The sequence below is a fragment of the Corvus brachyrhynchos genome, unplaced genomic scaffold (assembly GCF_000691975.1).
Source record: "Corvus brachyrhynchos isolate BGI_N302 unplaced genomic scaffold, ASM69197v1 scaffold340, whole genome shotgun sequence".
In the NCBI taxonomy this organism is placed as follows: domain Eukaryota; kingdom Metazoa; phylum Chordata; class Aves; order Passeriformes; family Corvidae; genus Corvus; species Corvus brachyrhynchos.
In genome coordinates, this window is record NW_008235987.1 from 116,725 (window position 1) to 130,982 (window position 14,258).

At 41.8% G+C, this 14,258-nt stretch overlaps 1 protein-coding gene across 1 annotated transcript in view; it reads left to right on the forward strand.

Moving 5' to 3' along the window:
* The first annotated feature begins 1,145 nt into the window (after positions 1-1,145).
* Positions 1,146-14,258, forward strand: part of FASN (fatty acid synthase) — a 36,443-nt gene continuing 23,330 nt past the window's right edge. Inside the window, exons 1-13 of the mRNA XM_008630814.2 lie at positions 1,146-1,321; positions 2,130-2,282; positions 3,836-4,009; positions 4,890-5,090; positions 5,512-5,634; positions 6,290-6,405; positions 6,642-6,776; positions 9,123-9,582; positions 9,927-10,114; positions 10,944-11,133; positions 12,562-12,656; positions 13,048-13,182; positions 13,482-13,685. Coding sequence (XP_008629036.1) covers positions 1,195-1,321; positions 2,130-2,282; positions 3,836-4,009; positions 4,890-5,090; positions 5,512-5,634; positions 6,290-6,405; positions 6,642-6,776; positions 9,123-9,582; positions 9,927-10,114; positions 10,944-11,133; positions 12,562-12,656; positions 13,048-13,182; positions 13,482-13,685 — 2,301 coding nt within the window. The 5' untranslated portion in view covers positions 1,146-1,194. The remainder of the gene's footprint in view (positions 1,322-2,129; positions 2,283-3,835; positions 4,010-4,889; positions 5,091-5,511; positions 5,635-6,289; positions 6,406-6,641; positions 6,777-9,122; positions 9,583-9,926; positions 10,115-10,943; positions 11,134-12,561; positions 12,657-13,047; positions 13,183-13,481; positions 13,686-14,258) is intronic.

The window sequence follows — 14,258 nt, forward strand, 5'->3', positions numbered from 1 at the left end:
AACTTGTCTACTTAGGATCTGAAATTATAATTTGAATTTAGCTGAAACATCAAGTTAACTTGCTTCCTCTCTACTCAGTTGTTAATATATTTTTACTGTAATAGAAAATAAAGGGGTGTAGTATATGGTGCTGTGGTCTGATACAGGTGGCCTGCCATGCTGTGTTATGCAGCATGATGCTCTCTTGTGATATTTGAGACTGGGGTCGTGAATGCAAAGTTCTTGGGACAACAGCTGAAGTTTCTCATCCTGTCTGTATTCCAGATCTGTTCTGCCAAATCTTATCTTAAAGCACCAGCCTCTATCATGTGTAGTCAGTTCCACATTCACAGTTCTCTAAACATGTGGCAGTGCAGGTCCAGTTAGGAAACACTCTAGATGTAGAACTTACTTCTTTGGTGTTGACATTTAAAATTATGCTAAGTTGTACTGTAATCTTTGTGCTTTTTGTGGGTTTTCTCTGCTGGGGGGGGGGGGGGGGGGGGGTGCCCTGCACCGCTGGGCCACAGCTGGGACCCCAGTTGTTTGGTTTTTTGTTGGTTGGTACGGTTTGGGTTTTTCGTCAGGTTTTTGTTTGCTCAGAGTTAATTGGGGGTGGTTAGGGGTTGTGTTGTTTATTTTGGAGGGGGTGGTTTTGTGCAATTTTGTAGTTTTGTTTGTTTGGGGTTTTTTTTTCACGTCCAACAAATCTTTTGATTATTGATTCTTAAGTTAGGATTTAACTTTGGAATGATTGTAGAACTTGTTTTGCTACCTGTTAGGTTTGCCTTGTAATTATGTATTTTACTATGTGTATTTCATAATTTCTCCACCCACCTCTGCTCCAGCATGTTAATCTTTCCTCTCTGCTGACTTCAGAGAGGCTCTGCATTTAGTAGAGGTAGACTTACTCATTTTCTGGTTGTCATGTAGAAACTGGTGGTTCTCAGAGCCTGATGCTCCTTCAGGATCATTTTTTTTCATCCTTATCGATCGCATGGATCTTATGGTCCATTTGATTAGTTGGGATTTTTTTTTTTTTTTTTTTTTTTTTTAGTAGTAGAGATTCCATGGGCTGTTCCTGTGTGGGTGTTCCTGCAAATACGTTTGTTTGTCACAACATGTCAGGAAGACAAGGCACATATACTTTCCTCTGTGTGAAATCTTACTAGCCTTACTGCTTTGTGCATCTCAGCAACAGGGTGAAGTTAAGAGATGGAGGACGTGGTGATTGCAGGCATAGCAGGAAAGCTGCCAGAATCTGAGAACTTGCAAGAGTTTTGGGAGAACCTGCTTAATGGAGTGGATATGGTCACAGAGGATGATCGGAGGTGGAAACCAGGTGAGTGCTTATTGTCCCTCTTTTTGGAGCCCTGAGTTCTGAGTGTTTTAGAGGAATTATCCTATGAAAAGAGATTTTATGAGATCGAAACCCTGCCAGACCCAAATTAACTTCTGATAAATCATCAAGAAATTCTGTAACAGAGTACTTTCATGAAGGTCTCACGCAATCCATTTTATAATGTTATGTCCTATGCAGTAGCAGCTAATAAAGAATATGTAGCTTACTTTCAAATACAGGAGCATTCTGACAGAGCAGCTAGGCAACATTAATCCTATACCTGCTCTTGATAGCTGTGACAGTAAGACAGCTCTGACATTTTGCTGGGTTCAGAAGTAGCACAGGGATTCCAATTGTGTGGTTTATGACTTTTTACAATGTTCCTTTTTGTCTGATTGTCCTTTTGAAGTGTTTGGCACATATCTACCCAATTCAAGCTAGTGATTTGCAGAAGTCAAAAGCAGCTTTTGTTTCTCTTCTAAATGGTGACTGACCGGAACCACTGATTTAGACTATATGTGCTTGGTACCACTTGCCAAAGCAAAAATAGTTAAACTAGATAGATGTCTTTTGCTGCTATATCCAGGAGAGTCCTAAAAGTTACAATTATTTTTGCTAATACAGCATTCTCGTTTCCAGGTGAGGCAGGTTGGTAGATAGTCATGCAGCCCCTCTGGGTACTGCGCAGGGGAGTGAGGTTTCATATGTAATTGAAAATCAGCTGCGGTCATTTCTGTACTGTGTCTCAGCTTGTAGCTGCTTCACCATTGATGTGTTTTGTGACTCGGTGTCGAATTTTCCCTCACAGGAATTTATGGACTGCCTAAGAGAAATGGAAAGCTCAAGGACATAAGCAAATTTGATGCATCTTTTTTTGGGGTTCACCCCAAACAAGCTCATACAATGGATCCTCAACTTCGCTTGCTGTTGGAAGTTTCTTATGAAGCAATTTTGGATGGAGGTAAGTAGATGAATGACTGAAGAGGAAGAATTAAGCTGTATTGTCTTTGTGTAATAGGTGCAGCTGTACACCTGTGCGATGAGAACTCTAACAAGGGAAAGCCATCACATTAGAGAGGAGACCCAAGACATGGTACAGAGGTTTCCAGATCCCAGTATAAGGGTTAGAATAAAGCTGTTTTCTCTAGAATGCAAACCAGGAGATCGTTGCTGACTGTCAGCAAATCTGTACCTGCATCATATGGTATGACAGAATCACTTTAACAGTCAACAGTTCTGGAGCTTTTCTATGTTCTGCTCTACCCTAACATTCCATAATAATTCCTTTGTAAGAGGAAAAGAAGGATGACTTGATTAGAATTCTCATCTGTGATGTAAAAGAATGACAGATGGCCTGATGTATCTCTGTCTATTGGCCGGATTCTTGGAAAACCTGTAGCATTTGATCTGGTTTTTTAGAAGGTTTTCCTAGGAAGTGTGCTTTCAGAAATAGGAGCCTCTCTCTCTTCTATTGCTGCCAGTATTTTGGGATTTTGAGTTACTTATCCACTGATCCAAGAAATTTATTCTTCGTGTTAATCAGTTTCATGTCAGAACATAAGCACATGGGGAAAAAGTTGGAACCAGCTCACTAGTACTGACTAGCTACAAATTGAAAGAGGGCAAATTTCAGTTAGATATGAGGAGGAAATTCTTTATTGTATGGGTGGTGAGATATTGGGACAGGTTGCCCAGGGAGGTTGTGGATGCCCCCACCCTGGCAGTGTTCAAGGCCATTTTGGATAAGGTCTTGAGCAGTCTGGTCTAGTGTAAGGTGTCCCTGCCTGTGGCAGTGGGGGTTGGGACCAGATGGTCATTTAAAGTCCCTTCCAACTTTTAACATTCTGTGATTCTGTGACTTACTGAAATTAACTTTTGCTTCTCTGCTTCTCTCTGCTTCTGAGACTCTGTCTGGAGATTGAATATTCTGTCTGTCTCCAGGACGCCTGAAGCAGAGAGAAGAAACAGCAGAGATTTCTGACAGTTGACCTTGCTGTGTGGTGTTTTTTTAGAGCAAAGTTGCTTTTTGTTCTGGTTGCTGGCTGTTTTTGTGCTTAAGAATTCTCATTTCTGTCTTGTACTCCAGATCTGGGCTGGAGATAGATATTGATGTGCTCACATGACGTTCCAGATGCTATGATTTTTCTCCCCTTCAGTCTGCTCCATTTCTCTGTACTGGTAGTTAGCTGTTAGCTTCTCTTGTCAGCGTTTGTACTTTTCATAGTCCGTGCACTTTTTTTACACAAGACTCTTAACAATGCCCAGCTAGGCTGAAAACCTGTGTCAGGGCACAGTATGTTCTGGCCAAAAGCCAATACCAAACTTCTGATGGACTCCGAAGTAAGACATGTAAGGTTGGCAGTTGAAACAGATAAAAGGTTATTAAAGGTAAGGGAACAATGCTGCTGGAAAGGGACAAGAAGTAGTTTTGGTTGAACTGGTACCAGTGTACCTGGTATCTCCGCAGTTTGCCCCTCATTATGTTTACTGTAATCTACCTTCCAATCCCCATAGGTATTAATCCGGCCACCCTCCGTGGCACAGACACAGGTGTATGGATTGGTGCCAGTGGGTCAGAAGCTGCCGAAGCCCTTAGCCAAGATCCAGAAGAGCTTTTGGGATACAGTATGACTGGCTGTCAGCGTGCTATGTTTGCCAACAGGATTTCCTACTTCTATGATTTAACAGGTAAGTGCCCCCCAAACCTGTTGATGCTGATCAGCAATTGCAATTTCAACACGATTGTAGCACAGTTGCTGTAGAGGACTGGGATGGATATGATGGCATAGATCCCTTTTGGAAAGAGAAAATAGCGTGTAACTATTCTAAGGAGGCATATGAGAAGTAAAAATATATGGTGACTGTATGATAAGACTCTCTGTAAGGCTTTATAACTCAGCTGCTGCTGCTGGGCATAGCTGGTGTTCATCTGAGGGATGGTGATGTCAGGAAGCACTTACAAAAAGGCCTTGGTCCTTTCTGGCCTTTAGACTGCTATTTGTCATCAAGATATGTGGAAGTTGGCTAGACCAGATGTAAACTCCTACTGACTGTAGCAGTTGGCTTTCTTTTGAGTAAAGTGTAAGAAGTAGGAGAGCCACAAAAATGATGTGATTGAAGGCATAGGTATGATTCAATCCATGTACAGTATTGAAGGGAATGGAGAGGTGGAAATTGATCTGAATTGCAGCAGAGAACAGAGAGAATGGCAAGGGTAGCACCAGGAAGGGCAAAGGATTTTTATTGATGAGAATGTGTAATTAGATGGGACCTGCCTGTAAAGCTGTGTTCTCTTTTTGGTGGAGAGACAGAATTTTTAAAAATGCCCTTAAAGCAAATCTGTTCATAATTTTTTCCCACCTTTCTCATGCCTTACCTTGTAAGTAGGCAGAGATGGTGGTTCTAGTCTCCCATTGCATCAGGTTTATCTGCTATGTTCTGAAGCAGCTCTTATTTAACGTTGTTTTCAATATGTTTCTTGTAACCCTGTCCTGTAGTCTTTGGAGAAGAATCTAGGAAATTAAGGTGGTTTTTGGTTTTGTTTTTTTTTTTCCTTATGTTTCTTAAGGACCAAGCCTAACTATTGACACAGCCTGCTCCTCTAGTCTTGTTGCTCTGGAAAATGCTTATAAGGCAATTCGTCATGGGCAGTGCAGTGCAGCCCTAGTAGGAGGAGTCAACCTCCTACTGAAACCCAACACATCTGTGCAGTTCATGAAACTGGGTATGCTTAGTCCTGATGGTGCCTGCAAGGCTTTTGATGTTTCAGGTAAGGCGTAAGTAGAAAAGCTTATGGTGTATGAGAGTAACTTACTGTACGGTCTGTGACCAGCTACTCTTTCAATACAGCAAAGTTGTTCCAGGGTGCACTGTTTGGGACATACCCTGGACCTGATTTATGTTGTGTGTTCCATTAAACCTGGAAAACTAGCTGCGGGGAAGAAACTGGCACCATATGGTTCATCCCTCTTCCTCTGGGGAGAAAAAATAGCTGTCTCTTGATGGAAAATTTCTGTTGTCATTTGTGATGAGCACTGTGTCTTTCTAGGACAGGAAATTTTTCTTTAAAAGAAATAGATATGTCATATTCTCAAAACAGTCTATTGTAAGTGGTAATCTTACTGCATGGTGTTTGGCAACATTTTACAAAGCAGAGCAGAAGTTGTGACTCTCTCTCTCTCTGCTCTCAGGAAATGGATATTGTCGCTCTGAAGCTGCTGTTGTTGTTCTTTTGACCAAGAGATCGATGGCAAAGAGGATCTATGCCACAATAGTAAATGCTGGAATTAACACTGATGGCTTTAAGGAGCAAGGTAGGTCTTGAGCTGCTGAAAAGTGAGGTACCTACATAATTGTTCAGTTTAGAGTCTTTGTCATAAAAAGTGGTCTGTTGTAGGGTTCTTCTTTAGATGTGTGAATGTTTTTTTGTATTTGGGGGTTTTTTTTTCATTTTCTGGTTTTGATAATGCAAAGTTCAGGACCCTATTTTTAAAAGAAGTTAAAGGAGAGAAGTGGTGGTTTCTACTGAAGTAACAGCAATGTTCTCTTGCTAGTTTAGCATTCCTCAGGACATCTCCACAGTAACTTCTGCACTGATGGTAGAAATGTAGGTACAGTGTTATAACTGTAAAGCTCTTACCCTGCTGTTGTCCAGCTTCTCCTGCTCTCCAGCTGTGGAGACACCAAGCTTCACATGTTTTGCTTAACCTAGACATCTTCTAGTATTCTGTTAACCAGTATCTTTCCACCCTAGGTTAATTTCTGGTTCCTCTGCTCTTCTTGCAAAGAGCCTGAGAGGCTTAATGTTTGGTGCTAAGGACATGGTGAAAAGGCCTTTAGTTTGGGGTTTTTTTTGGGGGGGGAGGGGGAGGGAGGGAACTTGGCAGCTCAAAGTGAATGAAAGGATGCTAAAATCAGAACAGGAAACACCTGATAGGAGACTGAAATTGACGGCAATTTTGATCCTAGGTGTGACATTCCCATCTGGAGAGATGCAGCAGCAGTTGGTCAGATCTTTGTACAGGGAATGTGGTATCAAACCTGAAGAAGTGGAGTATGTTGAAGCCCATGGGACAGGCACCAAGGTCAGCATGGTCCCTAAGAGATTGAGTGTTTTCTTCCCTTGCATCACTTGCCACACTTTTCCATTAAATTATTCTTTTTCCCGAAGTGAAGTCTTTTTGCCTTCTACTAGTTAGAAGAATATGTTCTGCTTCACTACTTTTGGATTTTGCCCAAACACCATAATCTTTCAGATTTCTCTTTTGGGGTGTGTTTTGGAAGTGCTGGCTAATAGCCATTCTGATTCTCTTCATACTAGGTTGGAGATCCACAGGAAGTAAATGGCATTGTAAATGTCTTCTGTGAGTGTGAAAGGGAGCCACTGTTGATTGGATCAACCAAGTCAAATATGGGTCATCCAGAGCCTGCCTCAGGGCTTGCTGCATTAGCCAAGGTAACAGGGAGCTTGAGAAGAAAAATTAGGGAAGGTGGGGAACACCAGTGTGTGGGGTTTTGTTTGGTTGGTTTAGGGAAAATCTGCATTGATTCAGGGTAAAATGTTCACTGATAGTGATAAGAACTCAGGTGTTTCTCCTTAACGACTTGCTTCACATGCAAATATTTTTAAAAGCTCAGGTGGCTATCCTGCAAACTACCGAATGCTCAGGTGGCCCTCTGCTGTGTGCATACACACTTCAGTTCCCGCTTCCTACCGAATTCTATAGGAGCATAGCTCTGGTCAGAATAAGGGCTTTGGGATTCTTTTGTTATCCTTACTGATTACTTTGTCAATCCTTACACTGGACCTTCCAACAGAACTCTGCTGCAAGTCGTTTGGGTTTGAGGCACATACACGTAGAGGGATTGGATGTTTAGTTGACAATGACCAAAGATGAGAGGCAGCATAGGCTTTCAGTGCCAAAAGAGCAGCTGATCCTTCTGGCTTTCTGTCAGGGATGTATCATCTCTTCCTCTTCTCTCTTAGGATGGCGAGAAGCCAGGTGAGTTCTTTGGGATGAGGCTACCAGCATGAATAACTGTCTTAGCAACCAGCTTGCTAACTGCTGCTGTAGGCAGATGGTCATCTATTGGCTCCAGCTGCTAAACTGCAGCTAATGTTCACACTTGCTTGTTAAGCCTATTGCCACAGACCATGCAAACTAAAGTCACGTACACTGCCACTGCTAGAATTGTAGAAGTGGTTACTTGTGACCCAATACAACTTACTGTGAATAGCCTCATCTGCATGACGATAGCAGTGTCTGTCTCTCTGTAGAGAAAAGTTTAGGGTTTTTTAGCGCTTTTATCTCTGACTGACACATTCTTCATAGAAGGAATGATAACTTAGTCATAAAGTAAGCTTCTCAATCCATACTGTGTTGTATGTAACAAACAGTTTGTTTAGTGTGGTTCTGTGATCCATCAGGACAGGATCATAACTTTGAGGTACAGTTGCCCCCCACCTCTGCACCAAACCCAGTGTTTCTTAGACAGTAACTGTCTCAGGGAATCTGCAGTTTGTGTAAATGTTTTCTTCTGGAATTCCATAAAATACTCCTAAGTGAGGTGTCAGGAAATTGGATCTTGAAAATATCAGATTTCAGACTTGAAGAGAATCCATTAATCATATGGGTAGGTAGGAATGAAACTAAGGCTTGCCAAGGCCTCTTCAGGCAAATTCTGGTAAGGAAGGGAAAAAAATCACTTGCGTCTTTGAATTACTCGGTCTGTCTAATCACTTGCTGTGCAGCAAAGAGAAAACTTTTTGGTGGCACTGGTGGTATGCTCACTGTACTGTGCTCTCAAACCTAGGTAGAAACCATGAAAAACTTAAAGTACAGTATGTATCAGTGTAAAGCAACAGCACATTTAAAGCGCGTAGTATTGGAGGTGTAGGACAGTATGCATGAAAATATTTAGACTACAGCTTTAAACGTGTTGGCTGTGAGTTGAAATCATGTATTTATACTGGTTGTTCTCCCAGGTAAGCTGCAGTGTCTGATAGTCAACTTGGAAGAACAGTTCCCAAGCCAGTATGTCTCTCACCATTCTGGAGTGGTGAAGGAACTGTCAAACACACAGAGCACACTCCGTTTGCAGTGGACCTTGTAGTCTGCAATTTGCTGGGCTTGTTCCACAGATGAATGTGGGTTTGGGTGTCATGAGCTGTATGTCGAGAGAAGCTACTAAGAGAAGGGAGCTCTTGTTTTTTTTTGGCACAGATACTTTGTTCCTCATGTTGTTTCAGTACTTTCCTTTGGCTGCCAGTTCTGACCAGTCTGCTGTTTCTGCTTTTTTGAATCAAGAAGACAACAAATGGGTGTAAAGCAGCAAGCAGACTTCTTTACTAGTGCTTCAGCTTGATTCTTTTGCAGCAAAGCAAGAAATAGAAGCATTTTGTTTTGATAAGGAAGAGGATTTGTGACTGTGTGTGACTGGGGAGGGATGAAGTGGAATGTGATAAATGGATGGGATCTGAAAGGGGAAAAAGATGATGTGATAGTCTTAGTACCTAGGCTGCTTTTCCTGCAAGACTGCATGGCTTGCCAGTTAGAAAGAGTCTGGAAGCTAAACCTAAGGCTCAACTTCTGCTGACTTCCTGCATGGTCTTAAAATTTGCCTAGGTGATGCAGTTGCTACCTCAGTAACATCAACAATGCTATTCTCTGAAATGTCCCTTTATCCAAACATAGACAACTGCTTCAGAATATGCTACGTGGTCATTTGTAGTAAAAGAATAACAACAGAAGAATGTTTGTCATGAGACCATGTGGAGCACAGGATACTCTTTTTCTTTCAGGTCATTCTCTCTCTGGAACATGGACTGTGGGCTCCAAATCTTCATTTCAATACCCCAAATCCAGATATTCCTGCCTTACAAGATGGCACTTTGGAGGTAGTTTGTAAACCAACACCAGTGAAAGGTGGCCTTGTCAGTATCAACTCTTTTGGCTTTGGAGGTGCTAACGCTCATGTCATTCTGAGGCCAAATAAGGACAAATGCCAGCCTCTGGAGACTTGTAACATGCCAAGACTGGTTCAAATTTCTGGCAGAACTCAGGAAGCTGTGGAAACACTAATTCAAGAGAGCAGAAAACATGGAGGATGCAGCCCATTTGTAAGCCTGCTCAGCGATATCTCTGCAGTTCCTGTGTCCTCCATGCCCTACAGGGGCTACACACTGGTTGGCACTGAAAGTGACATAAAAGAGGTTCAGCAAGTTCAAGCATCTGGTAGACCTCTCTGGTACATATGCTCAGGTAGGTGTGCAGCATTGGGTCCAGGCTTTTCCATTCCTCTGTAGATCTGGGGCTTGAGCAATTGTGTTCTGTGCTCTAATGCTATTTTACGGTGTAGCATGAGGAAATATTTTGCAACTCTGTGACATGTCTAGGAGTGTTCTGTATTTTATTAAAACCTTCCAATTTAACTGTCTTCTGAGTGTAGCGAAGGCCAGCAAAATAAAGTGGTGCCTAATTTAGAGAACGTTAGAAACGTACAGTGCTTTGCTCTCAGAATTCTTTAACTGCCAGAGGAAGTGTGTCATTTCTACTCCTGTTTCAGAATATTACTAAAGCTCACTTTCTCCTTGCCTTTCCTGCAGGCATGGGAACACAGTGGAAAGGCATGGGCCTGAGCCTTATGAAGTTGGATCTGTTTCACCAGTCTATATTGCGCTCAGATGAGGCTTTGAAGGGCACAGGCCTGAAGGTCTCAGACCTGCTGCTGCAAGCAGATGAGAACACTTTTGATGACACTGTCCATGCATTTGTTGGACTAGCTGCTATTCAGGCAAGACTCAAAGGACTAGTGGAGGGGGATCGTGGACTCAATCCACATAAGCACCTTCTGCTAATGTGTCTGTTTGGCTGGTAACACTTTATACCGATTAATGGAAGCTTGTTTTGTGTAATCAGTAAGTGGCAACTGTTAGAAATACCTCTCTGAAAGGAGGGACTGTGTTGTGCCCTTGACAGTTTTGGGCTTTGCCACTTACAAGTACATAACAAACCTTTTGATACAGACATTCTTGGCCTTACTGCTTTTTTCTTACAAGATGTTTGGACTAATATTGGTCTGAACTGATTTTTGTATTTGTGTGTGTGTGGCACAGTTTCATCTTTTAAGAGACTAAGGAATGTCTTTAAGTTTTATGCAAATGTTTGTGCTAAGGAGCAAGGTTCCATTTAATGTCTTCTAAAATTTGTTCTGCAAATGAACTAAGTCAAGCTGAATGAAGTGTCTTCTTGATTCTGAGTGTCAACGTGAGATTCATGGTTTCTTAATAAACTAGAGGCCATGCTTTTAAAGTGATCTGGAAAGCTGATCTTGCCTCTTACTTTGTACAGACACATTCTTGGCAGTCTCATGTTGTTGGAAATACTTTTTTAGTGGAGAGCTACATTGTGAAGAGGCCCAGACAATACTGGAGTTGTATGATGATTCTTGGGATTGCTTTGAAAGGAGGATGGAGCTGCAGTTATTGGGAGAAAAAAAAAGTAGTGATGCCAAGAATATCTGTACCAAAAAGTTCATTACGTACTTGCTACTGCTGTGTACCTTTGAGGCCTGGCACCTGCTTACTCTGGCATGGAATCAGTAATCTTACTTCTGCTTGCAGATTGCTCAGATTGATATGCTGAAGGCTGCAGGTCTGCAACCCGACGGGATTTTGGGCCACTCAGTGGGAGAACTAGCTTGTGGCTATGCAGACAACTCCTTAAGTCATGAAGAAGCCATTCTTGCTGCTTATTGGCGGGGACGATGTGTTAAAGAGGCCAAATTGCCACCGGGAGGAATGGCTGCTGTTGGTAGGTACACCCTTACCAAAAGAGTGATACAGGAAAGTGCATCTGATTTCTGTTGCATGCCATTGGGATAAAAATTGGTCTCTGAAACTATTATGTCTGTAAAATCTTGGCCACTGTTGCTTCTTTGTTTTCTTCTGATGTAGAACAGGTTATTAAATATTTAAGTTGATACGTGGTAGTGATCTCTGTCCTGGAATACATCAGGATTTTGGTAATCCATCCAAAATTTAAGTGGAAATGGAGGGATTTGTTGTCAGGTGACCAATGACATGCCTGATAAATAATCACCTTGAAACAAGGTGAAAATGTAAAGCACTGAGTTTTTTGGCTCTTGATAGATATAGATCATACACACACAGATGTGTGTGTGTATATATATATATATATTTTAGTATTTTTTTAATAAAGGAGACTTCTGATTGTCTGCAAGAGTAATGAAATGTGAAAACAGTAAGCTGCTATTATGTAGTGGGCAGCTGGCTAGTGGAATTTACTATAGCGTAATAGCACTTAGGAATAAGCTTTCTCCTGAACAAGCTTTGCTTTGTGTTTGTGTAAGTCATAGTTTTGCCCATTGTTGGGTAAAATTTTGGACCCAGCAGTTTTGCTTTGTGGTGCGGCTTCAAAGTGACTTACATGTTTAAAGTAAAATTATTATTTGTAGCACTGTTGTTCTTCTGCTTCTTAATGGGCGTAGTGGTCAACTAAAACCTGGAGCACTTAGGAGAAAAGCTGTTGCAGGTATAATGCAGTATATTGGACTAGATCACTTGTTATAATGCCAGATTTCTTAATTTAAGTAAGGCTACAAAGGACTATCTATCTAATTTAGCTTTTTTGCCCTTGAGATTAAATAAATGACACTTTGATCGTGGAATTTGGAGTGCTGCATACAGTATGTTTTTTGATAATCTGATGTTGAGTTCAAGTTCTTCCTGTGACTTGTATGTGTGTAATGTATGACCAAATGCTTCATGTGTTAACCTAGCATGCCACTAGAGTTACTGATTTCTATGGATATTTTGCGTCTCTCAGCAATCCAGGCTAGTACAGGGGAGAGAACACATGAGCTTGACTTCTGGAAACTAAGGGCAACATGAGACAGAACAACCAATTCTGTAGCTTCTTTTAAAGTGTGGGGGTTACCCCCACCCCATTCATTAATGGGATGGTGCAAAGATTTGGCCTTCTGTCCTTGTGTTAAGCATAACTGTGATAAATGTCATGTTAAAGCTCTAGGGTAAATATTCTTAGCTTTTGCAGAATTGTTTTTGGGGGAAGGGGGAGACACCCATCTGTCTCTTGCAAGTCCTTCCCAATTTTGCAAAGTGCTGAATTGAGCACAGTGACTATGCAGTTAAGATTGCTTCCTCTTATGAGACTCATACCTAGAAACACTTTTGTTGTCCTGTGGTCTTCCTTTTGCAGGTCTGACATGGGAGGAATGTAAACAACGCTGTCCTCCAAAAGTGGTACCAGCCTGTCACAACTCTGAGGACACTGTCACTGTTTCGGGGCCTCTGGTGAGCATGGAACTGATACAGTACATACCAGGATTGTGAGTGGGACCTGTGAAGTTCAGGTTTGAAGAAAGCATGAAGCTTAATTAGCGTTCAGCTGCTTGCAAAGGGGAGCTGGATTGAAGTTGGTGGAGTGGATTTATAAACTTACACACTCAAATACTCTGAGAGGAAGTGATGTTAGTGCCTCAGTAAGCTAGTAATAAAATATCTCTTACATCCATGGGCATAGAGGAGGATAAATTATAGGACTGAGAAGGGCAATAACCTCATCCCAGTTATGGCTCCCTTTAAATGGCAGCTGATGAAGGGTATGGAGGGAGTACAGTGGCTCGTACAGATCCCAAGTATTTTGTGAGCTTTTCTCTTAGTTCACTGGTGTTCCTCTTCTTAGGACTCTGTGAATGAGTTTGTAGCTACACTGAAGAAAGATGGTGTGTTCGCAAAGGAGGTGCGCAGTGCTGGCGTCGCATTTCACTCCTATTACATGGCATCTATTGCACCAGCACTGCTCAATGCGCTGAAAAAGGTAATATTGCCAAACTGTGGCTTGCATGACTTATGCTCTGGCACCTAGGCTGACTATAGATGATGTTGAGCTTAAGGGGACTCCTTTCTTCAGAAGGAAGAGGAAATCTCTTGAAGAGCATATAGACTTCTGTGAGATCTAATGTTTGAAATCATGTGGCCTGAAGCAGAAGGATATCCTGGGCAATCAAGCTGGGAGAAATGACCTGCGAAAAGGAGAAACTGCTTGCTTTTGCCTATTGTATTGTTCTCTATTACTTGTAACTCTTTCTCCTGTCCTTCTTTCTTGACTGTCTGTAGGTCATTCCACACCCTAAACCTCGCTCAGCACGATGGATCAGTACATCTATACCTGAATCTCAGTGGCAAAGTGATCTGGCTAGGAATTCCTCTGCAGAGTACCATGTGAACAACCTAGTGAGTCCAGTGCTGTTCCACGAAGGTCTGAAGCATATTCCAGAGAATGCCATTGTAGTAGAGATTGCTCCTCATGCTCTTTTACAGGTATTGTATTTGATTGTTTCAGTATGACACTATATTGATGGTATCATGCTGCTGCAAGGAGGTTGATGGTCTGAGGACTAGGGAAGACTGCAGACTTCAGCTTCTTTTTTACTGTAGTTCTGAGAACATTTGCTTTCTTTAGTACTTCTGAGCTTTTCCTAGTTTTAATGTTTGGTTTTTTGTTTGTTTCTTTGTGGTTTTTTAGGGGGTGGTGTATGTTAATGTTAAAAATAAAAATAAGAAATTCGTAACACACTACCACTTTCTCACCCAGACATTCACACTACTTCAGTTATTTCTTCCTATGCACTTCAGATAGCTTATAGTCAGCTTTCTGGACTGCATAATGAGTAAGGAAGGCATTTTATTGCTTGGATCTAATGGAGAGTGTGTGCAAAAATTACAGAGGCGCGAGACAGTCAAAAGACTTGACAGGCCTTCTCTATGAAAAAAATCTGTTACGAACTGTACACTGCATTTGGGTTGAGGTTTTGTCTTAAAAGGTGGTGGACAGCAGTGGTGTTTTCCCCTCTTCTCCTAGACCAAGTAGTCTGAGACCACAGGAGCTTGCTT